Source organism: Hypomesus transpacificus, chromosome 19, assembly GCF_021917145.1.
Source record: "Hypomesus transpacificus isolate Combined female chromosome 19, fHypTra1, whole genome shotgun sequence".
NCBI lineage: Eukaryota > Metazoa > Chordata > Actinopteri > Osmeriformes > Osmeridae > Hypomesus > Hypomesus transpacificus.
In genome coordinates, this window is record NC_061078.1 from 472,284 (window position 1) to 498,386 (window position 26,103).

The following is a 26,103-nucleotide window of genomic DNA, read 5'->3' on the forward strand; positions in this document are numbered from 1 at the left end:
TGTCACATGTCCTTCATTATCTTGTTCTGCCTGTTTAGACCCTGGGGGTTCATTATCTCTACACGCAAAAGTAAGACTGCAACAAACAAACACACTGTATGTGTGTGTGTGTATTTCTGTGTGTGTGTGCTGTGTGCATCTCTGTGTGTGTGTATGTCTGTGTGTGTGTAATGTGTGCATGTAATGTGTGTGTATTTCTGTGTGTGTGTGTTTATGTCTGTGTGTGTGTGGGATCAGATGGCTGAGCGGTTAGGGAATTGGGTTATTATCAGAAGGTTGCCGGTTCAATTCCGGCTGTGCCAATGACGTTGTGTCCTTGGGCAAGGCACTTCCCCCTACTTGCCTCGGGGGAATGTCCCTGTACTTGCTGTAAGTCGCTCTGGATAAGAGCGTCTGCTAAATGTGTGTGTGTGTATTTCTGTGTGTGTGTGTGTGTGTGTATTTCTGTGAGTGGTGTATGTGTGTCTCCACAGAGTGTCTATGTGCAGTCTGATCTGAGTCATGTGCTGACATGGACACATTTTTCTCTCTGAATCCTGATTCCTGGATACAGTTGTTAGGGATGGAGAGATATAGAGAGGAGAGGAGAAGGGGAGGAGAGATAAAGAGATAGAGAAGCAGAAGAAGAGAGGAGGTTTCTAAGCAGATGTTGTCTTGTCCGTGTTAAAGAGTCAAGAAGACAGGACGGAGAAGGGACAGGGCGATGAGCAGCTGTTTCCCCCAGGGCACCACCATGTCGCCCCCCCAGCCTGTGCCCCCCCACCATGTCGCCCCCAGGGCCCCCACCCTGCTGGGGGTCCTACTGGTAGGAAGAGCCCAGCTGGAAGTCCTTGGGGGGCAGTTTGAGGCCCAGAGAGTTGGTGCCCAGAGGATCCATCATGTTCCTGTATCTTTCCCCACGATGCTTCATCAGGAACGGGCCCCAGTCTGGCTGGGGGGAACATACCAGCCTGAGACGCTACACACACACACACACACACACACACACACACACACGGTTCAAAATGGAACGGAATAGAATAGGACTTAAAGTAAAGAATAAAACCAAATGCTATATGGAAAGTGATTGATAGGTCAGACAGATGGTTAGTGTATGAGCATGCACAAACGTGTGTATGCACACCTCCATGAAGCTCCCCTGAGCCAGGTACATCTTGATGAGGAACATGATGGGGATCCAAATGATGGAGCACGTGACCATGAGCCAGCCCATCACCATGGACCAGGTGGGGTAAGTGTACTGCTCATATGTCATCACCTGCCACTGGTAGAGACTCAGACCCAGGATGCCCTGCAGGGAAACACACAGCCTGTCACTAGTAACAGCTACAGGTACAGGTACAGCTACAGCTACAGCTACAGCTACAGCTACAGCTACAGCTACAGCTACAGCTACAGCTACAGCTACAGCTACAGCTACAGGTACAGGTACAGGTACAGGTACCGCTACAGGTACGGCTACGGCTACGGCTACAGGTACAGGTACAGGTACAGGTACAGGTACAGGTACAGGTACAGGTACAGGTACAGGTACATGTAACACATACAGCTAACTTGTACATGTACCAGACACATACGGTACAATTGAATTATTTGCTTCTGCGTTACATGACTTACGTGTCATATCTAAACCTATGATTAAAAACAAATATATACTAATAAATATATATTAATCCTGCTTCAAGTGCACACGTGTCTCAGATGATTAGATAATCCACACGACGCGTCACAACGTAGCCTGAGAGAAGGCACATAAACCTCTACCTTGCTGTTTCATTCATTTTTCAAACTGCTTGTAAGATAATGTGCATCAAGAAAGGAAATCAGTTTTTACTGCAAACAGGGAAAAGCTGTTTTACTTTTGTTACATTCTTTTGGTAAACACTTACTGTTGCAAATTAATGCTAGTCCTTGAATCTGAAAAGGGAATTGTGTGTTTGTGTATGTATGTGTGTGTACGTGTGTCTATGATACGTATGTGTATGTGTATACGTGTGTGTGTGTATATATATGTGTCTGTGTGTGTGTGTACGTGCGTGTGTACGTACGGTCAGGATGGTTGGAGTCACAAATGCCCAGCAGACCCTCCAGAAGCGGCTGGGCTGGAAGCCGATCATCATCTCTATATCCTCACAGAACCTCTGGAGGCCTGGAGGGGAGGGGAGGGGAGGGGAGAGGGGAGGAGTAGAGGAGGAAGGGAAGGAGGGAGGGAGGGAGGGAGGGAGGGAGGGAGGGAGGGAGGGAGGGAGGGAGGGAGGGAGGGAGGGAGGGAAGGGAATGGAGAGGAGAAGGAGAAGGAGAAGGAGAGGAGGAGAGGAGAGGAGAGGAGAGGAGAGGAGAGGAGAGGAGAGGAGAGGAGAGGAGAGGAGAGGAGAGGAGAGGAGAGGAGAGGAGAGGAGAGGAGAGGAGAGGAGAGGAGGGAAAGAGGGAGAGAAAGATAGAGAGGAGAGGAGAGGAGGGAAAGAGGGAGAGAAAGATAGAGAGGAGAGGAGGGAGAGAAACAGTAGAGGAGGGAGAGGGAGAGAGAGAGAAAGAGGTAGAGGAGAGGGAGGTTAGGACTAGTCTCTACAAGGGAATCGTAGCAGAGAAGTCTCATACTGAGTGACCCAGATATACAGAGGCTTCAACAGAAGGCACCAAACAGCCCGCTATATAGGACATCCTCCTCTCCTCTTTTGTGCAAGTGTCCGCATATGTCTCGTGGCGCGTGTGTATGTGTGTTACGGTCCAGCAAGGACAGAACTGCATCATCAACAGGGCTGCAGTTTCTCTACAATCCAGTCTGACAAAAAACGCTGGGCGGCATGAATTATGAGTCGCACAATTATTCCAATGCGACATCTCTGCTGAAGCTGTCCAACTCTCTGGAGACTTTCTGGAAACCGGCTCACAGATGTGGAGACAGAGACATCTAGTGGTGATAAGTGGAAGTTCAGAGCTCATTATGAGGTTTACACCTGCTTTGTACCCCAGCAAGGTAGACAAATCACACTAAGGGACTAATAAGTGCAGCAGAAGATCAAGGATCAGACTGCATGGTTCTACCAGTATTTTGGTGCTCAGAGTCAAGGAACAGTCTGTATTCACCAGACAGAGTGTAAAGTAACATCTTAGCTAGCAGACACAGTGTAAAGTAACAGCTTAGCTAGCAGACACAGTGTAACGTAACAGCTTAGCTAGCAGGCAGGGTGTAGCAGGAACATATTAGCTAGCAGGTAGGGTGTAGCAGGAACATATTAGCTAGCAGGTAGGGAGTAGCAGGAACATGTCAGAAGATTTTCTCACCATACAGGTAGGAGATTCCCAGGAGCTCGAAGATGGCGATGATGACCAGGGAGTAGGAGGCTGCATACGTGTCCACCAACTGGAGCATGTACATCCCACTCTGTTACACACACACACATGCACGCACACACACACACACAAGCACACACACACACACACAGGATGAGATAACAGAAATGTTGGTAGATGTCTTGGTAGTCAGACAGTTTAATCTGGCCCCTGAAGGCCTCAAAACTGGAAGGGAGGGAGGTAGGGTTCACCTCTGTAATCATAGGGAACCCCAGGAAGAAGAAGATGGCGCAGCAGACCAAGGTGAACACAGGTTTGTGCTTCCTCAGGTACTTAGGAAACTCATCTGAGACTGACGTCACGATGGTCTCTATGGTAGCAAACTGGAGGAGGGGGAGGAAAGCCATAGTTAATGACAGTGAGTAAAGAAACATGAGTTCATTAAAACACCAGGGAAAGAGGGAAGGTGCTGTGTCCAGGCAGAGGATGCAGGCATGGAGCCATCTACCACTTCCTGCTACGCTGTGTCCTCTTCAGCACCCCAAACTCTTTTCCTGTCAACATCCTAAACCTCTAAACGCTGCACTGGAGCAGCTAGCTCCCTGACCACACTCCCAGAGACTTTAGCTAGTCTCAGCTGTGTGAACTCTCACACACAGACTCCTCCACTGCTCTCAAAATATCATCCCATTTATCAAATTACAGGTGGGTATCATTAAAATAAATTGGTGGTATTTGTGGTCATTTAGGTTTAATTATCTTAATTAAGGGAAGTAAGAATAGAGAATGCCTCTTGATGACAGACCAGAACGGTCATTTCCATGGCGATAACACAGTATGACATCATGAGGCAGGGAGCCAGCGGGCACATGACCGGCCAACTCACCAATTAGACCCTTAGCTCCCCACTGAGACTGTGGAGAAGAGAGGAGTCTCTCTCTTCTTCTCTCTCTCTCTTCTTCTCTCTCTCTCTTTCTCTCTCTCCATCCCCTCTTTTCTGTTGCTCCCTCTCTTCCTTCCTCCTTGATCTCCCTTCTACATCAGTTTTTTCTATCTTCCTTTTCTCCCTCCCTTCCTCCTCCTTTCTCATTATGTCTCCCCATGTATCAGTCCCAGTAAGGGGGCAGTCACAGACAGTGAGGGGGCAGTCACAGACAGTGAGGGGGCAGTCACAGACAGTGAGGGGGCAGTCACAGACAGTGAGGGGGCAGTCACAGACAGTGAGGGGGCAGTAAGGGGGCAGTGTGGGGGCAGTGTGGGGGCAGTGTGGGGGCAGTAAGGGGTCAGTAAGGGGGCAGTGTTGGGGCAGTGTGGGGGCAGTGTGGGGGCAGTCCCATTGTGGGTTTAGCAGCTGAGTATTAATAAAGAGACGAACAGTTCATCCCCAGTTCATCCCCACAACACAGCCTCATCTCACTAAACCCTGGAACTCCACTGAACACTCAGACTGTGTGGGAAACCTCCTGGCTCATCCATGCCTCCATCTTGAACTAACATGGACTTACATGCACATACTTTTTTTCATTTCAAGTGGTTAGGACATGCAAAGTTTCCGCCGTGCAACAAGGTCATGTCTTATACACACACAAACACACGGGGTGATTGTTACCATGGTATCCAGGCCCAGCGTCAGCAGCATGAGGAAGAAGATGATCGCCCAGAACGGAGAGAGAGGCAGTCTGGTCAGCGCCTCCGGATACACCACGAATGCTATGCCAGGACCTGAGACACACACACACACTTCAGTAGTACTTGTGCTGAGTCCTCTGTGACAGGTGTACTGAGCATGTGCAGAAGGTGTACTGAGCATGTGTAGAAGGTGTACTGAGCATGTGCAGAAGGTGTACTGCATGTGCAGAAGGTGTACTGAGCATGTGCAGAAGGTGTACTGAGCATGTGCAGAAGGTGTACTGCATGTGCAGAAGGTGTACTGAGCATGTGCAGAAGGTGTACTGAGCATGTGCAGAAGGTGTACTGAGCATGTGCAGAAGGTGTACTGCATGTGCAGAAGGTGTACTGAGCATGTGCAGAAGGTGTACTGAGCATGTGCAGAAGGTGTACTGAGCATGTGCAGAAGGTGTACTGAGCATGTGCAGAAGGTGTACTGAGCATGTGCAGAAGGTTAACTGAGCATGTGCAGAAGGTGTACTGCATGTGCAGGAGGCTCACCTTCATCTGCAACCTTCTCGATAGGGACCTTGAGCTCATGGGCCATGAAGCCGATCACTGAGAAGATGACGAAACCAGCAAAGATGCTGGTGGCACTGTTAGTGCACGTCACTATGATGGTGTCTCTGAGGAGAGAGGGGCGAGAGAGGGCCACTGTTAGTGCACGTCACTATGATGGTGTCTCTGAGGAGAGAGGGGCGAGAGAGGGCCACTGTTAGTGCACGTCACTATGATGGTGTCTCTGAGGAGAGAGGGGCGAGAGAGGGCCACTGTTAGTGCACGTCACTATGATGGTGTCTCTGAGGCGAGAGGGGCGAGAGAGGGGCACTGTTAGTGCACATCACTATGATGGTGTCTCTGAGGAGAGAGGGGCCTTCAGTGGCAATATTATAGGTAGACTTTACATTAAGGTTGCAATAAGAGAAACAGTGCCTCCTAGTGGTGAACTGGAGTGCTGCCTTTCTATTTATGCATCACCCATGCGTCCGTGGCAGCGTACCTGTAGCAGTTGTTGTGGAACTTGTTGTAGGAGGACAGAGTGATGAGGCCCCCCCAGGCCGCAGACAGAGAGAAGAAGATCTGTGTGGCAGCATCCTTCCACACCTGACACACACACACACACACAGGAAGATAGACGGAAAGAGAAAGGTAAAGAAAAAGAGGGAGAGACGAAAACAGAGGGAGAGAGAGAGAGAGAGAGAGAGAGAGAGAGAGAGAGAGAGAGAGAGAGAGAGAGGGAGGGAGGGAGGGAGGGAGGGAGGGAGGGAGGGAGGGAGGGAGGGAGGGAGGGAGGGAGGGAGGGAGGGAGGGAGGGAGGGAGGGAGGGAGGGATGGAGAGTAACAGTAGACACAGGAACACAGAGAGGGAGAGAGGGAGAGTAACAGCAGACACATGAACACAGAGAGGGAGAGAGGGAGAGTAACAGCAGACACAGGAACAGAGAGAGGGAGAGTAACAGCAGACACAGGAACAGAGAGAGGGAGAGATGGAGAGTAACAGCAGACACAGGAACAGAGAGAGGGAGAGTAACAGCAGACACAGGAACAGAGAGAGGGAGAGAGGGAGAGTAACAGCAGACACAGGAACAGAGAGAGGGAGAGTAACAGCAGACACAGGAACAGAGAGAGGGAGAGATGGAGAGTAACAGCAGACACAGGAACAGAGAGAGGGAGAGAGGGAGAGTAACAGCAGACACAGGAACAGAGAGAGGGAGAGAGGGAGAGTAACAGCAGACACAGGAACAGAGAGAGGTACCTTAGCATCATTGAGCTTCTCCCACTTGGGGGTGATGAAGTACAGGATTCCATCCCCAGCCCCTGGGAGGGTGATGCCCCGAAACAGCAGGATGACCAGCACCACGTAGGGGAACGTAGCGGTGAAATACACAACCTGAGGAGGGGGGGAGGAGGAGAGGAGAGGAGAGTTCAAGTCTTTTATTTGTCAGATGCACAGAACAACACAAGGTTAGACTGGGCACTGAAATTCTTAAGACAAGACAACGCAAGCACCTGGCATAACATAACATATAAGTACACGGAACAAATGTACATCTATGCTGAGCTTAGATAAGTGAACTTCCTAAATATACAGATAGCAATAAGAGAGGAGAGGAGAGGAGAGGAGAGGAGAGGAGAGGAGAGGAGAGGAGAGGAGAGGAGAGGAGAGGAGAGGAGAGGAGAGGAGAGGAGAGGAGAGGAGAGGAGAGGAGAGGAGAGGAGAGGAGAGGAGAGGAGAGGAGGAATGAAAAGAGGACAGAGAAAAGAGAGATCACTTTAACTCAACTCTTAATTCATAACTTTAACTACAGATAACTTAACTCTTAACCCATAACTTCTCCAGCTATTTACAAACTACAGCAAACTGCATTATAACACATATCCACTAGAGAGCAGCATTGTACTGGTAAAATCACCTTAGCCCGACTCGGTCCTAGTGGACTGGAAACTAGACAAAGGCCCAGGAATGAGACCTAAGCCGAATCCCAATACTTGTCCTTCCCCTACCCATTAGTTTACCCTTACCTCTACCCTTTACCCCTACCTACCCCTTACCCCTTAGTTTACCCTTTGGGATTTGGCCTTACTTTCCCTGATGACTTGATTCCTTTGGCCAGGGAGAGGTAGACTATGATCCAGGCAAGACAGAGGCAGCCAGCCAGGGGCCAGCGGATGTCTCCTGGGTACTCGATCCCCTTAGAGATGTGCAACACGTTGTACCTGGGAGAGGGAAGGGCGTTACAGCCAAGTAGACTAACACTCGTACTGCAGAACCACTGCAGTTTCATTTCTAAATATGATATGATGTGTTTACACTGTGTCTGGTAGCTAAGATGTTACTTTACACTGTGTCTGGTAGCTGAGATGTTACTTTACACTGTGTCTGGTAGCTAAGATGTTACTTTACACTGTGTCTGGTAGCTGAGATGGTACTTTACATTGTGTCTGGTAAATACAGACCCTTCCATAACTCTGATCACCAAATTAAAGTGAAAACTTCTGATCCTTAACCTTCTGCTGTATTTTCTACACCTGGATGTCGCTAACCCTAACCCTAACCCTTTGGAAGAATCTGCTGAATAAATAAAAGAGTTCAACCGTCAGACGTGTTGGCTCACTTGAAGTACTCCTCACTGGGGCTGACGTAAGTCTTATTCAGGTCGGTGGTCATGTTTGCCATCCTGGTGAGGTTGCCCATGACATTGGCAGACAGACAGAATGAGCTGTTCTTTATCGACGTCATGTTTCTGTCCCGGAGGATACACGTGTCTGTCACAACCACAAAGCAACACGGTCAGCCAGAGACACACACACACAGGCCTAACCAGACAGACAGACACACACACATACACACGCAGGCTTTACTAGACAGATACAGCACACACACACAGGATATACACACACAACTCTTACAAGATAAGATACAACATTCAGTATAGCAGACACAGAGCAACAATAGGAACCAGATAGATACAGTTAGAGGCACACACACCCTAATACTTACTCAGACTTCTTGTTAAAAAAGCAGCTCATTTAGCTTTATTTGATCTGGAATCTATTAGTGTATTTTTTTTTTTACACTAGTTTTATATACTTGACCTGAAAAAAAACCCATAATCGCTCATTTAGAAAATAATAAATTAAAACTGTCACCATTCCTCCAACAAAAGGATTGTGTGGCATATTTTCTCAACATGTTTTGGGGTCACCTTTCTCTCTCATTGGACCGTTTTATCAGCTTAATGTTTAAGTCACATAAATTACAAATAAACCTGTTGCGCTTGTGCCGTGGGTGACTTCGGACAGAACTCGAAGTTGCACATTTGAAATCTATGTCGAATTGTTACTGAGTATATTTTAGATTACGATAAGGAGGTTAGACAATTGTGTACAGCATTGTGTACAGTAAAGGTGTCATACCCAGGTGAACCAGTGGAGGGCGGTGTGGCGCGCACTGCGGCACTGCAGCAACCATACAGTAAATTTGTCAAGCAAGCACTTTTTGTGCTGAATTCACACAAACGCAAAAAGCCAATATTCATTTTATTCTTATCAAATTTCAATATTTTTCGATGCAGTTTGGTGTGAAATATTCCTATCTTATTAACGTACATTTTGCCATCACAAACAGCGGTTTTTCTCCCTTGTGTTTCCCATTTTAACTAATGCAGGTCAAGTTATTTGGCCAGTATGGAAGCAAAAATAGACAATATTCTTATTATTGCATCATTTGGGATTCATAAATATCACTTAACAACACGCTTTTGTTGTAATTAACAAACGAATTGTCTTACGTTTTTTAAACAGCATACATCGTCAAATTTATATTTTACACATTATAATAACAGTATTTTGTTAGTGTTCAGTCTCAGAAAGCAAAATTCCTAAACACAAAACATCAAAACACTACAGACAGACTCAAATTATGTACAAGAAGGTATACAGTTGTACATATTCTCTGTTTCTACACCGCAGAGCTTGCAACAACTCCTGGAAAGACACTTAGTTGAGATTCGCGTTGCGCATTGCGCATTGTGTGTGAGTGTGTGTGTGTGTGTGTTAGAGAGACTCTTACCCAAGAGGAGCATGTCTTTATCCTTACAGTCCAGTGTGTTCCACCCATTCCTGCAGTGGGCCCATGGCAGTGAGCCCTTCAACGAAGCGAACAGGTAGTACAGTGTCCAGCACATTATAATATTATAGTATATGGCTATCAAGACAGATATTATCAACATGGCAATCCCGCAACCTAAAATAAATAAATGAGACGAAATATATAAATTACTCTTAAGCAGGCAGATGAGCTTGATCAAAAGTCATGAAATCAGAAGAACCATTTTCTTTGTATCGTTATTTTTACTCAGAAGTTTGTAAACCTATAGGCCCATGCATCTCAACCGACTGAGCGCAGTTTACCTTGAAGGGCCGGAATGGCCTTCCATACGGACACGGGGCCCTGGCTGGCAAACTGGCCCAGGGACACCTCCAGGAAAAATATCGGGATGCCCGCCAGTCCCAACATTATCAGGTAAGGTATCAGAAAAGCACCTACAAGAAAATGATAGAGTAATATCTTCAAACTTGCACACATGATAACCGTTGACAATAACATTGATCCATTCAATTTATTCATTAAACATTTAAATTGCAATAACAACTTAATTGAAAGTATCAACAACAAAAAATTGCACTTATTTGGATTACTTTATGACCATGAAAACGAAAAGAAAAGCCTACTGTTAGCTATGACAGTCTCTCTACTTTACATTTCATATACTAGATATGAAAGAGGCCTATTAAAGACTATAGACTAATAATAATAGTGGCAGTTGTTTACTATGTAAATTGTTTTATTATTATGAATCATGTAACCTATACTGCTGTTTTAATGTGACTAATATTTTGCATAATGGCTGTCGCTTCTAGTTTACAACCAACACAGGCTACGAAAATTATTTTAATCAAACGAAACATTCTTCTCCTTTTTATCTGTCAATCATTTAAACCTAAGGGAAGTGGGACGTCAAAAAATATATATATCTAAAACGCTGTTGAAAAAAATCTGGAGTGTTTTAATTGCACATCAGGCAGCCGTATTCTCTTTTTCGTTTGCCAAAGTGATTCAAAGGTTACTGCTATCAACCATGTGGCGGGAACTGCGGTTTTCGTCCCCGACCTGGACGCATGATCTTACCTCCACCATTTTGAAAGGCCAGATAGGGAAACCGCCACACGTTGCCAAGCCCCACGGCATAGCCCACCATGGACAGGATGAAGTCCATTTTATTGGTCCAGTTTCCTCTGGCTTTGTTCTCGTCTCCCCCCTCTTCATCATCATCATCATCCTGTTGATTAAGTGTGGTGAGGACGCCTCACCCGCAACATGTACATGTACATTTTTCGTTGAATTCGTTTCCCCAAATTGGGGTTCAGATAACCACCTAATAAGAAACACCTTAAGGACCAGAAACACATTAAGAACCACGAAACACCTTAAGAACCAGCTCAAAGAACAGGGGCGCAAGGGGCTGCTCCATTTCCTGTAAATACAGTTTCATAAATAGCCTGGAGCTATTCATATTATTTGCCTCTGCTAATTCATATTTTCTTGCTTGTGTTTCCCTCAAAACAAGGGGGGGGGGCAAGTCTAGCTTATCAATGGAACACACCGTGCAGGCGCGCGCGGGAGGGAAAGGAATACCCCGCGGGGATTGGAACAATGGGCACAATCCGCAACCTTATGTAACACATCACGAACGCTGTCACGGACATCCACAACCAATCCCGAGAGCATGACGTGGGGGTTGGGTTATACCTAACCCGGGCACGGTTATAGCGCGGGGATGCCAGTACACCAAATCAGGTTTCAGGATACACGTCTATTGTAATTAATGTAACGCTGCTGGATGTCAGCACGTGATTACAACGCTTACGGGACAGCTTGAGTCCATGTATCCGTGTTATTACCCCAACTCCTAATGAACAGGCGAACACGACCCAATAATGTAAGAGAATGTTTCCTTCTCTGGTTTGATCCTGCAGGATTAAACCACGGGGAATTAAGCCTATCATCCTTTTTTGTTTACTTAAATAATGAGCAAACATTTGTAACCATCAGTAATCCATTGCCTAACCCACGCACAGTTCATTCTTTCAGATATAATCAAAACCTCGAGCTAGATAATAGCCTCTCTCAAATCACCGAGCAGAAGTCTTCACGCGAGAGATAGGGGTGTAACTCCCCTCCCGGGATCTTAATTACAACCTTCCCGCCGCATGTCATCCAGCTCTGCCTCCTTATCGGTAAAAACCACTGGCACACACCCCGCTTCACCTAACGCGTTCCTAAAGCCCGTCTATATAGTCGACGCATGAACAGCCTTTAATCGTAACATACACTAACCTTTATTTTGTCAATTTTTTACAATTTCTTTGCGCCCACTTACCGCCGTCATGGTCCCAGGCTGAACCGAGGTGTTGCCGTCTATGCCCAGTATGATGGTGGTTTGGCTCATCCTCGTCCAGGTGCCCGAGGCGTTGTTCTGCTCCGCGGTGGCCCTAAACGGGTCTCCGTACTGGACAGACATCCCCCGGCCCTGAACGGCACCGGGGACCCCTGTCTGGGCCGCCGCCGAGCCAGCGGAATCCTTTCGGAAGGCCGAGTTCGCAGCCACGGCTCCCGGTATCGCCGGGGCGGTGTTTTTAAACGTCCCATAAACTTTATTGGCTTCCGGTTCTCCTGGTTTATTTTCCGAGGGACAAAAAGTTTTGCACTCGTTGTTTGGAGGCGGCTGGGGAGCCGGGTGCCCGAACGGAGCGGCCGGTTGGCTTGGAACATTTTCCGGTTTATTTGCGGTAACTCCCACTCCTGCCTCCGGCTGCTGCGACGGGTGGAAACCGGTAGGAGCGTTAACCGGCTGCTTGGACATGTCGGATAAATCCTGGAATACCAAATCCAAAGATTAGGCACAAACAGAAAATTCAATACAAAGGCTAAATTGGGCAGGTATAAAATTCAGCCTTAAAAACTACAAAGCTTAGGTTAGGAAATTATTATAGATTTAATTTATTAAGGTCCATCATTTGAACAAAGCACCGCGCACTGAGATGTAGGATTCTATAGGGTTTCGTGTTGCGTGTTGTGGCTTCGCTGCTCTGGGTTTCAGCTCGCGCTCTGCGGGGGTTTGTTAGCCCGGCCGCCGTTACTGCGAAAATCTTTAATTTTACGCCCCATTTCCCCCATGTCATTCAGACCCACACAACCACTGGTTTTATAGGCAATAGACAAGCTGCTGGGTTCTTGGAAGCTCCCGTCTCCCCGGCAGGCATGCACGATCACCGCCCTCACAGCACTGAGAAGACTGGCCAAACGGAAGCATAAATGATCTCTTGTTCTGTTTATTATTTTGCAGGGAGGGGGGATAAATCGTGTGATTATAACAGGAAAAACACAACATATCTCAATGAGGTAACGGGATAAAACTAGAAAATATTCTGTTTTGTATTCTATGGTTAGTTGGCTAGGTCACAACATGGGAAATGTTTATTAATCTCTTTTTTTAAGATAAACGTCCCCAAATCCATTACAAGCAAGAAAACTAGTACAGATTAAATTAAACACACCGACGAATTTCCCTGCAGAGATTTTTTAACCGACTGCACAGAAAACTATAGACCGGGTGTGTGAGGGAGAAGACCCGAAAAAGTTTCCGTGTGCCGAGCAGCACGTGCAGCAGCATTTCAGCACCACGGAAAGCACGCGCCGCGGTCAAGGCATTTTCCTCTGGAGTTAAACTGTTCTCTTTGTCTTTAATAAGTATCAGTAAGTGGCCTTTACATAAGAGAACAAGTTGAATAAACAAAGTAACAACTGTTCCATGAAAATTGAAAAAAGTAAACCCTTACCATTAGTGTGGAGGCGGAGGATGTGCTGAAAGGCTGAAAATCAGCGGTAATGAAGAAGGGACCGAGAGAGAGACTGGATTTAGCTGCGCTTAGAGCAAAGCTTTGTATACCTCCGTGGGAAAGATTGGGTTTGCGTCAGTGCGGACCAAGGTGCCCTTCGCTTGACATTTTCTTGATAATAGGAGTTTGATAAATCATTGGCCTTGGATTCTGATTTTTAAAGGAGTACTGCGCGAAGACGTGGGCGCGTGCGCTGTTGTCACGCACATTCCGTTTGTACGCGCGTGTCTGGACTGACTCATTCGCCGCTGATTAATACACTTGTCTCGAGGGGATGTATACTCACGCGCACAACTCGTTCGTGCGGGATTTGCAGGTACATGTTTTTGGAAGGTGCATGCAGCACGCGAAGAAACATACAATTTGGGCATGCTATAAGTAGGCTATGTTTAGAAAGGATGGTCTTGATAGCCTATTTCGTTGGACAGAACGTTCGTGTAGTAATTTATTTACATGAACCATTTATTAATTTTACTTCATGCACTTTAATCACTGTATTTAATAAAAAATTAAAAGGGATACAAATAAGATACGCCGCGTTACACAATAACACATTTTGAACGTGTTTTATTGTCTTAGTTTGGCCACAATAACGTAAATTCGTCCGCTAAACCTTTAATAGGCCTACATCAATACATCAGTATTAACCCTTTGAATTTGTACATATTTTTGCCGTTTCAGACAACCATAAGTTATTGCTTAGTAAGGCCTGGTGAAATAAACGCATAAACTATATAAAGGCTTCACACTTGAATGAATTTACGCACAAGTACGTTCCCTCCTGCGTCACCAAAACGAGCATTGATCAAGTAAAAAAATATATAAGAAAAAGAAAAAAAGGAAAGTGGGCGAGGTCTTCACAAAACGACTGAAGTTACTCATTTGTTTAAGTCTTACGCAAGAAGGGGGTGGCCTTTTCTAACGCACGTGCACATGGGGAATGAGGACCCAGCATCCGCGGACTGGAAACGGTGAAGTTACAGAATAGCCCTCGTGACAAAAATAGATCACCCTAAAATACTGCAATGCGCATGACACCCTTCTTTTTGCTCCAAAAATGGGGACCTCGACCAGATAATTAGTCATTTTAAGCTCAGACCTAAAATATCCCTTCTGTACAAAAATGTAGCACTTTTCAACCAAGTTGCTCTTAGAACCGGTCCACCGTACACCCGCAGTGCTTTGAAACGAGTTTCTGTCAAGTCAAGCCCTCACGCCTGTGTTTCAAGGCCTGCGCGCGATAATCACCTGGCGTGCAAGCTGAGCTCGAGCCGCTCGTAAATCTGCGGCAACTCTAGATAAGGGCCTCGCGCGGCTGAATTAGCTGCCTTCTCAGGGTTTAATTACTTTGTCAACAGAGAATAATTGTAATTGATTTCTGCTCCTCTTCCCTTGTCCGCTCTAACACTCTCCTCCTCGCAACACGGGAGGGGAGAGAAGAGACAGCTCGCGGTGCAGAGGCGCCTGATCCTGGCCTAGCTGGACACATTCTGATCCACAAATACACAAAACGGACAATTTTATTTAACAATTTGAACAATATTGTTTATCACAATTAAACAAAATGATCGCTTAAATTATTCATAGTGCATGATCCAACATTACGATCATTTGCGGGATTTAAGTATAAAGGTTTTTATATTCCGAATTAGTTCAACTGATTCGCTCCTTAAAGTAGCGTAAAATCAATCATGAAGTCATTAAGAAACGCAAGTATTCCCCGACAAAACCTAGACTATATATACCTTTTCTTCACGACCGTCCTAGATGATCCTCGTTAATTACACGAGAGCATAGAAGTCCCATTTCCCTCCACGCTGTCCGTGTTTGAGGCGGGAGACGAGAGGTCAGTTCAGAAAGTTCCGGTGAACACCGTTGTTCACAGCCTTAAGCCCTTCGAAAGACCAGTTGCAGTTTTTTTTATTCGTGTTTTCCTTGCGGCAGTGATCTCATCATATACGTTATTGCGTCTGAAAATCAACGCCTTAAATGCAAAACACTAAAATGATGACGACAAACTCCTTACAGCAAGACACAAGAAAACCTACAGGCCTTGCAGTGAAAAAGAGCTTTATTAAGCAAAAACTAAATCAAACATCCTGAACCAGCTCATCAGAAAGTCTCAGACTTTAGCTTCATGTGCTGAGGGGACTGAAGCAGCACTGTCACCAGCACTGTACTCTGTGGCTGCACAGTGGAGGAACAGGAGGGCTGGTCTGGCTCGTGTCTAAGGGACTGCTATTCGTCTGAGTTGTAACAGCAGAGATGGAAAACAGTAATTTAACAAAAGGACACATCGGAAAACCATTACAAAGAGTGCACCTTAAAACCACTTAAAATAACACAAAATCCAATGGGACTAGATGCAGGTATATTAAGCTGCACATAACTGTCAGAATTCAAGAGCAGAAACTATACGTGGAAAATACACGACCTAGATTTAACTGAAAGTTTGTCTGTCTTCCTATTGGTACTAAAACACAGCCTCTGTTCATGTCAGTTGTACTTTGGCCACGTGTCATCAGGTACAGTATGACAACTCATGCAGGTGTGTATTACAATCTCCACCAGGAAACGTTCTCTCTCTGCTGTAAACAAATGTGTTCCAGCGAGCTACTGCAGGCTGTATGTCTGCTTCCTATCCCGGAGTTCAAAGGTCACTAGCAGGGAGCGAGGGTCCTTCCTGTTTTTGCGAACTGTGACCTTCCCCCGAAGCTCCTCCCCTTTCGAGACAGAAACAGGAAGTGAGATTCGAGGAGTTACTTGATTCACACACACACACACACACACTTAATCTTTATGGTACCAGGATGAAAATGTGTTTTTATATGTTGTGTTTTGCTTTTTGGTAAAAACAGTTTATTTAGTAAAAGTGGCATCTTCATCATCTTTCTGTCTTAAAACAGTCAGGGAACCATAAGGGATAATCCCTTACGGTGCGTGTCCACTACAGCGGAGCGGGCGGCGCGTCAACGCCCGGTTTCATTGAAAATGGATTGGAGGCCGACGCTCGGCTCCGCTGTAGTGGACACACACCGTTACTGCAGAGAGAAGAGTGTGTGTGTGTGTGTGTGTGTGTGTGTACATGTGTATACGTTTGTGTGCGTACGTGTGTGTGCGTTTGCTGATGGAATACTGTGAAGCAAACCGAGGTGACACTGAGTTGTGTAGGTGCTTTGATGCATGTTTATGAGAGAGCAGGTGTGTGTGTGTGTGTGTGTGTGTGTGTGTGTGTGCAGGGAGGACACAGCAGAACAGATGGAGGATCTTGTGGCGTCTACAGTAGGACTTCACATTGCGCAGGCCGACACTGAAGGCCAGGAGGGCTGCTGATGATTACGACGCATAATCACTCTTGATTAACTTCACGTTTGACTGCCGGGGGTAAATGAATGTTTACCCAATCGGCAAACAAGCGCCCCCCCTTCACTCCCTCCCCTGCCTGGCGGTGTTCCTTTTAGACGGAGGTGAGAGGAGGAGGGAAGGAGGTGAGGAGAGAGGAAGAGCTGAGGAGGGGAGGAGGTGAGGAGAGGAGGTGAGAAGAGCTGAAGAGAGGAGAGGAGGTGAGGAGGTGAGAGGAGGAGCTGAGGAGAGGAGGGAAGGAGGTGAGGAGAGAGGAAGAGCTGAGGAGGTGAGGGGAGGAGGTGAGGGGAGGAGGTGAGAGGAGGTGGTGAGAGGAGGAGGTGAGGAGGTGAGAGGAGCTGAGGAGAGGACAGAGGAAGAGCTGAGGAGGTGAGGAGAGGAGGTGAGGGAAGGAAGTGAGGGGAGGATGTGAGGGTAGGGGGTGAGGGGAGGAGGTGAGGGGAGGAGGTGAGGGGAGGAGGTGAGGGAAGGAGGTGAGGGGAGGAGGTGAGGAGGAGGTTAGGGAAGGAGGTGAGGGGAGGAGGTGAGAGGAGGAGGTGAGAGGAGGAGAGGAGGGAAGGAGGTTTTCACTGCCATCACGTTGCCTACGCCTATGGAGTTGCCATGGAGCTGTTACTCCATTACAGATCAGAACGGAGGAACTGAGGGTTTAACTAGAGGGGAGTGTGTGTATGAGTGTGTGTGTGTGTGTGTGTATGCTTGTCTACATGTATATTCTGTGCATGTGTGGGTGTGGTATGTGTGTAGGTGTAGGTGTGACTAAATGTAAATGTGTGTGTGTGGGTGTTTGTATGAGTGTGGGTGTGTGTATGAGTGTGTGTATGTATGAGTGTGTGTGTGAGTGTGTATGAGTGTGTGTGGCACAACTGGCACTTTGCTGCGGAGCTGCACTGAAAGACAAAGGCCTGACCAGGGGAGAGCCTCACTGCAGTCACCATCACAGCCACACCCCCTCCCGCCCAGCCCAGCCCTCCCCACTTCTCTCTCTTCCCTCCATCTCCCCCTCCTCTCTCTGTGTAGAGGCAGCGAGAAAAGGAAGACAGAGGTAGGAGAGAGAGAGAGAGAGAGAGAGAGAGAGAGGGAGAGAAACAGAGAGAGGACTGTCAGTGAGAGAACAAGAGGAGGACTCAGAGGCAGGAACAAACAGTATAGAAGAACGAGAGGCGAAACTTTTTGGTAACAACCACTAGGTTGCAATCCATTGTTATGTCTACAAAATTATTTTCGATATAGTATAAGCTTAGCTAGCTTGCAAATACTGAGGATAGCCTACCGAAGTTGAGTTAGCCAATGTTGATGGTAGCTAATGTTAGTTTGCTAGCTGTAGGCTATATAACATTTCACTGGGTCTAGCAGCGCTGCTTGATTTACTAAAATTATTATGAAATGTTATGTTCTACTAGCCGTTTTACTACTTTAGCAAGTCACAGTAATTCCCATCCCTGATAGTATAGCAGACGACACAGTAAATAATTCCTCTTTCAAGTAATAAGCCCCCGTTGAAGTGTTGAGCATTAAATTAGCTGCACGTTCTGTAGAGATCTTGGGACAAAGCCACTTTTTTGTGTTTTGCTAATGCAGAATTCAGTCAAATAAAATTGGTAAAAGAGACGTAACGAGTGGCACATAACGTGAAGTAACATGGCATTTTATTGAACATCTTAGGCAGTTCTAGCTTACTAGTCCACTGGGGCAAGTACATTTCTCTTCCAGACTTGCTCTACCAAAAAATCCACTTGTCCCGGACAAGCCTTAATGTCGGTCCCTGTACATGGCTAGACTCTTGATACAGATCAGAATCCATCATATCTTGGACAACCCAAATCAGCGAATCTCACAGCCAAATCGGTGCAATATAGAAAATGCGCTTCAAAGAATTTCAAACAAAACTTTTTTTGTGGAAGACTTGTCTAAGTCTGTGCAATAAACTGTTAAAATTGATTTTATGATCACTAGTATAGTGATTATATTTCTGTGTTGTCATCATTCTTTTTTTTTTTTTTTTACAAACCAGCTGATATTGCCAAAAGCGACAGCAAGCTAGTGGACTGCTAAGTCGCTTTCACCCCAAAATGGCGGAAACGTAGCACTGCTACTGGGCACTGGTGTTGCAATGGAGCATTCTATTGGCTTTCACTTCTTGTCAATATAAGTTATTTGGCAGGAATGAAAGCAGGACTGAAAGCAGGAAGGAAGCAAAGACTGCCAAACAATCCCATCCGACACCCCTAACCCTAACCCTAACCCTAACCCAACCCACAGCTCAAAGCCTAACCCCACAGCCATGGGTCAAACCTACTGCCATGGTTCTCCGCCTATGATAGGTAGATGGTATACTAGGCAAGAGGTATAGGGATGTGTGTGTGTGTGGAGGGGGGGAGAAGTGTCGCCATGGTGACAGTCTCAGGAAGGGTTCTCAGCCCACAAACACAGCAGGGAGCCAGCTAGGGCCAGGGGCGGAGCCCCCCACCCCCAGCCCCCCTACAGCCCCACAGCCTCCCCCCACCCCCAGCCCCCTCCCTCTGTACACCTCTGTGGTTAATTACTGCCCTCTCATACAACACATCAAATCAGCTTCTTCTGTCTCAGCCGCCATAAATCACTAGAGACACACAGCTGACAGACGTATCACACACAGACACACACGTGTGTGAGTGAGAGAGTGTGTGAGTGAGAGAGTGAGAGTGTGTATTATTGAAAGAATGTGAAGCCTAGTTTTATCATCTTCAGGGTGACTTTGAAAAGTTAACACTCTTTGTGTCGGGCATTTGTGCGACATCAGTGTGTGTGTGTGTGTGTGTGTGTGTGTGCATTAATGTGTATAACAGTCAGAGAGAGAGAGAGAAAAAGACGAGCGAGAGAGAGGCAGAGTGAGGTAGAGGGTGAAAGAGAGAGTCTGTGTGCCTGTCCAGTAAAACAGGCCAGTAGGAATGTGAGGGGAGGGGAGAGAGGAGGGGAAGGAGAAAGAAAGGCAGGGGAGAAGGAGGGGAGGGAAGAGGAGTGAGGAGACAGTGAACACAGTTAAAACCTCCATCAGTTTTACCACCGAGGAGGGCGGGTGTGCAGGGTGGAGGAGGGCCCCTCTCCACATCCCAACTTTTAAACTGCTGTTCTTCCCTAAGGGGCTGTTCTCCCCTAAGGGGCTGTTCTCCCCTAAGGGGCTGTTCTCCCCTAAGGGGCTGTTCTCCCCTAAGGGGCTGTTCTCCCCTAAGGGGCTGTTCTCCCCTAAGGGGCTGTTCTCCCCTAAGGGGCTGTTCTCCCCTAAGGGGCTGTTCTTCCCTAAGGGGCTGTTCTCCCCTAAGGGGCTGTTTTCCCCTAAGGGGCTGTTCTCCCCTAAGGGGCTGTTCTCCCCTAAGGGGCTGTTCTCCCCTTAGGGGCTGTTCTTCCCTAAGGGGCGGTTCTCCCCTAAGGGGCTGTTCTTCCAAAGGGGCTGTTCTCCCCTAAGGGGCTGTTCTTCCCTAAGGGGCGGTTCTCCCCTAAGGGGCTGTTCTTCCTAAGGGGCTGTTCTCCCCTAAGGAGCTGTTCTCCCTTAAGGGGCTGTTCTCCCCTAAAGGGCTGTTCTCCCCTAAGGGGCTGTTTTCCCCTAAGGGGCTGTTCTCCCATAAGGGGCTGTTCTCCCCTAAGGGGCGGTTCTCCCTAAGGGGCTGTTCTCCCCTAAGGGGCTGTTCTCCCCTAAGGGGCTGTTCTCCCCTAAGGGGCTGTTCTCCCCTAAGGGGCTGTTCTTCCATTTTGTTCCAAAAAAACTTTCCACACACCAGAGGTATTGTTAGACATAAAACTCTACTGGGGCACAGGCCCCTATTCATATCCCTTTTTTTCTTTCAAGCTTGCTGCTGTCAATGCACTACGAGGCTATAGAAACTCCCATTGCTTAACCCACTATACACAGTTCAGGGACGCAAGTTTGATATCAGCTTTGGCAGCGACATCAATAGTTAATGCGAGCGCGCATTTTTTGCACATTAATTTGAGCGCAAATACTGTTTTTTGAGCTTCATGTAATAATGTTTTTATGTTTTAATCAAAATAAGATGATTGGTAGGCCTCTCATTTAGAAATTATCTTTAGTTTTTGTAATGTTTTCTTAGCCTACCTCAATTATGACTTGTGTGCCGAGTCCGACACCTGGACTTCTGTGTGCGTGCTTTACATTTTACTGGGGCACAGCAGATTTATACTGGGGCACAGCAGATTTATACTGGGGCACAGCAGATTTATACTGGGGCACATGCCCCAGTAAAAATGGTCTAACAACGCCCATGCCACACACAACACAACAGTTTCTAGTTTTCTCAAAAAATAAATTGTGGAACCGTTTTGGGAAAATATTTTTTCAGAAACAAAGAATTGTCTTAATATTTTGTCAAAAAGATATTTGTGAAAACATATTTTTGACTAAATATTTGTGAAAGGTTGGAAATATTTATGACTTTTTTAATTTCCCCAAAACCTCAGACTTGAAAGCGTTAGCTATTTTATTGCCTGGTCTGACATTAGATTTCCTCAATGAAAACCACAGAACCACTGCCTTCCTGTAAAATATGTGATACTGAGCTGTCAGCATGTGTCTGGTCGTGGGTCAGTCAACGTTGGACCTGGTCGCCAGTGGACCTTGATCTGTGACAGTCTGCCAAAGCTGGATCGGAAAAGCTGGATGTGAAGCTGTCTGTGACATTGCTTGTAAAAAGGGCTATACAAATATACAAATACATGATGATTAGATACTGAGGTGGGGGAGGGCAGCCTAGAGGAGAGAATAGGAGAGACCCTGAGGAGAATGTGTGTGTGCGCGCGTGTGAGAATGTGTGTGTGTGGAGAATGTGTGTGTGAGAATGTGTATGTGTGTGTGAGAATGTGTGTGTGTGTGTGTGAGAATGTGTGTGTGAGAATGTGTTTGTGTAAGTGTGTGTGCGTTCTCACTGATGAAAAAGGAGTATTGCCTAAAAACTGACTACCATGTCAAGATAACTTATCAACAGACTTAAGTCTTAAGTAAACACAAGGGTAAAACACGCACACACACACACACACAGACCTGTCAGCAGATGCTATCAGGCTTGAAACAGATCGACGTTAAATATGATCTGCTCCACTCTCTCTATGGGATACCTTCTGTAACTGGGAGGTGAGGTGAGATGCTGACCTGCTGTAACTGGGAGGTGAGGTGAGATCCTGACCTGCTGTAACTGGGAGGTGAGATCCTGACCTGCTGTAACTGGGAGGTGAGATCCTGACCTGCTGTAACTGGGAGGTGAGATCCTGACCTGCTGTAACTGGGAGGTGAGGTGAGATCCTGACCTGCTGTAACTGGGAGGTGAGATCCTGACCTGCTGTAACTGGGAGGTGAGGTGAGATCCTGACCTGCTGTAACTGGGAGGTGAGGTGAGATGCTGACCTGCTGTAACTGGGAGGTGAGATCCTGACCTGCTGTAACTGGGAGGTGAGATCCTGACCTGCTGTAACTGGGAGGTGAGGTGAGATCCTGACCTGCTGTAACTGGGAGGGGTTCCTCCAGCAGGAAGACGGTCTGCTTCCAGTGTGTCTTGGTGGCCTGGGCGCCCGTGGAAAACATCACCTGGCATAAAAAACACAACTTGATTCAGCGGCAACTAACACACAACTAACACAGATACAGATAACTGCACAGATACAGATCCCAGCAAAGCACAAAACATCATCATGTCTGAAACATGGCTGTATATATATGATGTAACTCATGTTTAGTTTTTTTTTTTTTACAAAAAGGATTAAATATTTAACATTTTGCGCCCTTCTTAATGTGAAATGCCCCAGAGTGTTAGAGTTAGACCTCTGTAGAGCTGGAAGTCAAACCTGTGGTTGGACCTCCATAGAACTGTAACTATGACCAGCCCTCCCCCAGTGTGCTGGCTCTCCTGAGAGAGAGACGATCTAAGAGAAACCAAGGGACCGGGTCCTCCCGTCAGCGGCTCTAACAGAGAATCACGTCCTCACGGCTACGCACCAAACCCCGGGGAAATAGAAACTGCAATTAAGGATGTATGTGTGTGTGTGTGGCTTGGTGAGCTTGACGTCAGCTGTTCCTTGTGGCTAGTCCAGCTGCTGGAGCACCATGGGGATGGAGAACTCTCCAGAACGTGATCATGGGACGTCCCCGGCTGCAGGCTCACCTTGCTGCTGCAGGCTCTGTCAAAGAACACATCGAAGTGGCCGGCAATCGCCTGGAACGACATGTGAGAGAGATAAGAGATATGTGACAAGAGAGATAAGCGCTATATAAGAGAGAGATATGATATATATATATTTATATATGTATGTACTGTATGTATGCGTCTATGCATGTATGCATGTGTGCATCTGAGTTTCCCTGGTTCCACAGTTGCAGCCCTGGACACCATATGATGCCGCTGGCATGAATGTGCTGCAGATTAAACCTCTGCTTCTAGAATCTTCCTGTTTAGCACTGCTCTGTTATTTATCGTGGTGTTTATTTTTTATTTATTGTCTGTTTTTATGGTACTGACCTGAATGAAATACATTTCGGACAATAAAGAACATCTAATCTAATAATATAATTAAATCTAATTAAAATGCTATTTCTATTCATCCCTCCTTCACTCCCCTTGTAAACCTCAACTGGGCTCCTTAAATTCAGCTGAGTCAACACCTGGTCCCATGCGACTCTTACCTTCGTCTAAAATCTGTCGCCAAGCAAAAGAAATAAATTACGTTTCAGTCAGAGAACCAGTCAAAACACCAACATTTTTGCTGAGCGGTAAAAAAAAAACATATTAACTAAATTTGCTGAGCTGGCATTTTTATGTTGCGGTTATATCTGATATAAAACAATTATTGTGGAAGGAAAGTTCTTGCATGTTGGCGGATGTAGGTCAATTCTTTCATGTACGTTTCTTAAATGTAGGTTTCAGTCACCTTCCGGCAGTCACTTTCCAAGCATAATTTCTGCTGTTTTTGTGCAAAAAAAGATGGATGGTCGTCGGAAAGGACTCTCTCTAAGCTATAAACAAATACAGTCATAAAAAATAGAAATAAACGCCCAGGTGACTAAAACACATTGAAAGAAAACACACACAGTGTGCCCGGAGGTGACCATTTCAGATGTGAGGTAAACCCTCCCCCCCCCCCCCCCTCCCCCAGGCTTGTTTTCCTCTCGTTTCTGCAGGGAAAGAGGCACTATCAATCTCAGGAGCGCACTTGTAGTGGCGATGATGCAGAACTAATAGCTTTTAATCCTGACACACATGGCAGCATGAGGACGGCACTGCAGACAAAGAGCATGGGAGGGAGAGAGAGGGAGAGAGAGAGGGAGAGAATGAAGGGGAAGGAGAGAGAGAAAGAGAAGGAAAAAGAAAGGGAGAAAGAGAGGGAGAAAGAGAGGGAGAAAGAGAAGGAGAAAGAGAGGGAGAAAGAGAGGGAGAAAGAGAGGGAGAGAAACAGAGGTAGAGAATAAAGGGGAGAGAGACGAGGAGCCAGAGGAGAAAAAGAGAGTAATCATGGGTAGAAAGGGATCCAAAGCGTCAGTGATCATGGTGTTGGCTCTGAGTGGTCCCTCAGTGGTAGAAAAGGAACAGGGAAAAAACTAACACTAAAATCCATTCTCTCATTTTGCAGTACCTGACCAACACTGTGCCTTTACTACATACACACAAACATAAACGCACACACCTTCCTGATCACCTGACCTGATCACCTGACCTGGGCCTCCCAGCGTCCTGAGTGTATGAATGCAGACATGCAGGAGAGGGGCAGGCAGCTCCGGCTACAGGAACAGAAGGGCCCTGGATTAAGGAGCATGTCAACGCAACGCAATTATGGCTCTTAATGAACGCTGTGGGGTGGACGCTGGTTGGCTAATTAGGAAATTAGCAGTAATTGCTCGTCAGGTGGGGTGGAGCCACCTCCCTGGGAGAGACCGTCACCCGCACTCCTCTCCCGTCGCCGCTGACAACGCCTCGTAAGCGAGATTGATTGTCACCTCTGCGTCGTTTGACTTTCGTGGAGCGACTCGATAAAAACTGTGAACAAACACCCAAGGAGTTACTGTGAGAAGACACAGGGTAGGTTACTATAGCAAAACATGGCCGCAGCACAGCAGCACTACCGTAACTACACCGTTTCTACAGTAACTACAGTTCCTACCTTAACTACAGTAACTATACTGTTTCTACAGTTACTACAGTAACTACACTGTTTCTACAGGAACTACAGCTACTACCTTAACTACAGTAACTACACGGTTTCTACAGTAACTACCTTAACTACAGTAACTACACTTTCTACAGTAACTACACGGTTTCTACAGTAACTACCTTAACTACAGTAACTACACTTTACAGTAACTAAACGGTTTCTACTGTAACTACACGGTTTCTACAGTAACTACACTTTCTACAGTAACTACACGGTTTCTACAGTAACTACAGTTACTACCTTAACTACAGTATCTACACTGTTTCTGCAGTAACTACCGTTACTACCTTAAGTACAGTAACTACACCGTTTCTACAGTAACTACAGTTACTACCTTAACTACAGTAACTACACTGTTTCTACAGTAACTACATGTAGCCGGACCAGTCTGGGAAGAGGGTGAGAGAGAGAGAGAGAGAGAGAGAGAGAGAGAGAGAGAGAGAGAGAGAGAGAGAGAGAGAGAGAGAGAGAGAGAGAGAGAGAAAGAGCAAAAGAGAAACAAGGGAAATTAGTAGAAAAAGGAGGGACGAGGAATTGTGTAAAAATTCAAAAAAAGCTAAACTAAAAAAAGAAAGGCTTTCATACATGAACTGCCAAAAATCAAAAGGGGCCTGAAATTACCACTTTTCATTTTCTTCAGTTTAGCCTTGGGAATCTGTCTGGGATAAGCGATGACGACGGTTTAACACACACACACACAAGCTACAAAATGCCACTACTCTCTTGTCCCATATCAGACACACACACACCACAGGGTGCCAGCCGGCCTGCCCTCCTCTGGACGAGCGACAGGGAGAATTAATAATTATCATCATGGATAACAGCAGCAGAGAGCCATTCATCACCTCTGCCTCTGTGCTGCTGCTGTCAGAGCTCCCACGTGGCAAGCCCTGATATGGGGGGGAGGGAGGTTAGGGGGAGCCCTGATATGGGGGGGGGGGGGGTTAGGGGGAGCCCTGATATGGGGGGGGGGGGGGGAGGTTATGGGGAGCCCTGATACGTGAGGGGCTGATACATCTGTGGTGGGGGGGTTAGGGGGAGGCCCTGCTATATGGGAGAGGACAGGAGAGAAGTGGGGGGATGGGGGGAGGGGTGAAGGGTGAAGGGGGGAGGACGATGCTAATG

General features: G+C 46.7%; 1 protein-coding gene across 1 annotated transcript; it reads right to left on the minus strand.

Moving 5' to 3' along the window:
• Positions 1-758: 758 nt before the first annotated feature.
• On the minus strand, positions 759-23,016 carry slc6a5 (solute carrier family 6 member 5). Its single transcript, XM_047042667.1, has 17 exons — positions 22,938-23,016; positions 22,276-22,363; positions 11,903-12,401; positions 10,655-10,831; positions 9,877-10,008; positions 9,536-9,709; positions 8,079-8,229; positions 7,548-7,680; positions 6,719-6,853; positions 5,963-6,066; positions 5,464-5,588; positions 4,904-5,016; positions 3,546-3,677; positions 3,286-3,385; positions 2,049-2,149; positions 1,124-1,291; positions 759-958 (listed from the first exon to the last, which is right to left on the minus strand). The coding sequence occupies exons 3-17, from the start codon at positions 12,387-12,389 to the stop codon at positions 800-802; spliced, it is 2,391 nt and encodes a 796-aa protein (XP_046898623.1). The 5' UTR covers positions 12,390-12,401; positions 22,276-22,363; positions 22,938-23,016; the 3' UTR covers positions 759-799.
• Positions 23,017-26,103: the final 3,087 nt, after the last annotated feature.

Excerpts from the sequence above, each read along its gene's own strand:
- slc6a5 (XM_047042667.1), bottom strand. The coding sequence starts at position 12,389 with ATGTCCAAGCAGCCGGTTAACGCTCCTACCGGTTTCCACCCGTCGCAG. Across the intron at positions 6,067-6,718 it reads AGAAGCTCAATGATGCTAAG|GTGTGGAAGGATGCTGCCAC; the intron begins GTACCTCTCTCT and ends TGTGTGTGTCAG. Across the intron at positions 3,678-4,903 it reads CGCTGGGCCTGGATACCATG|TTTGCTACCATAGAGACCAT; the intron begins GTAACAATCACC and ends CCCCTCCTCCAG.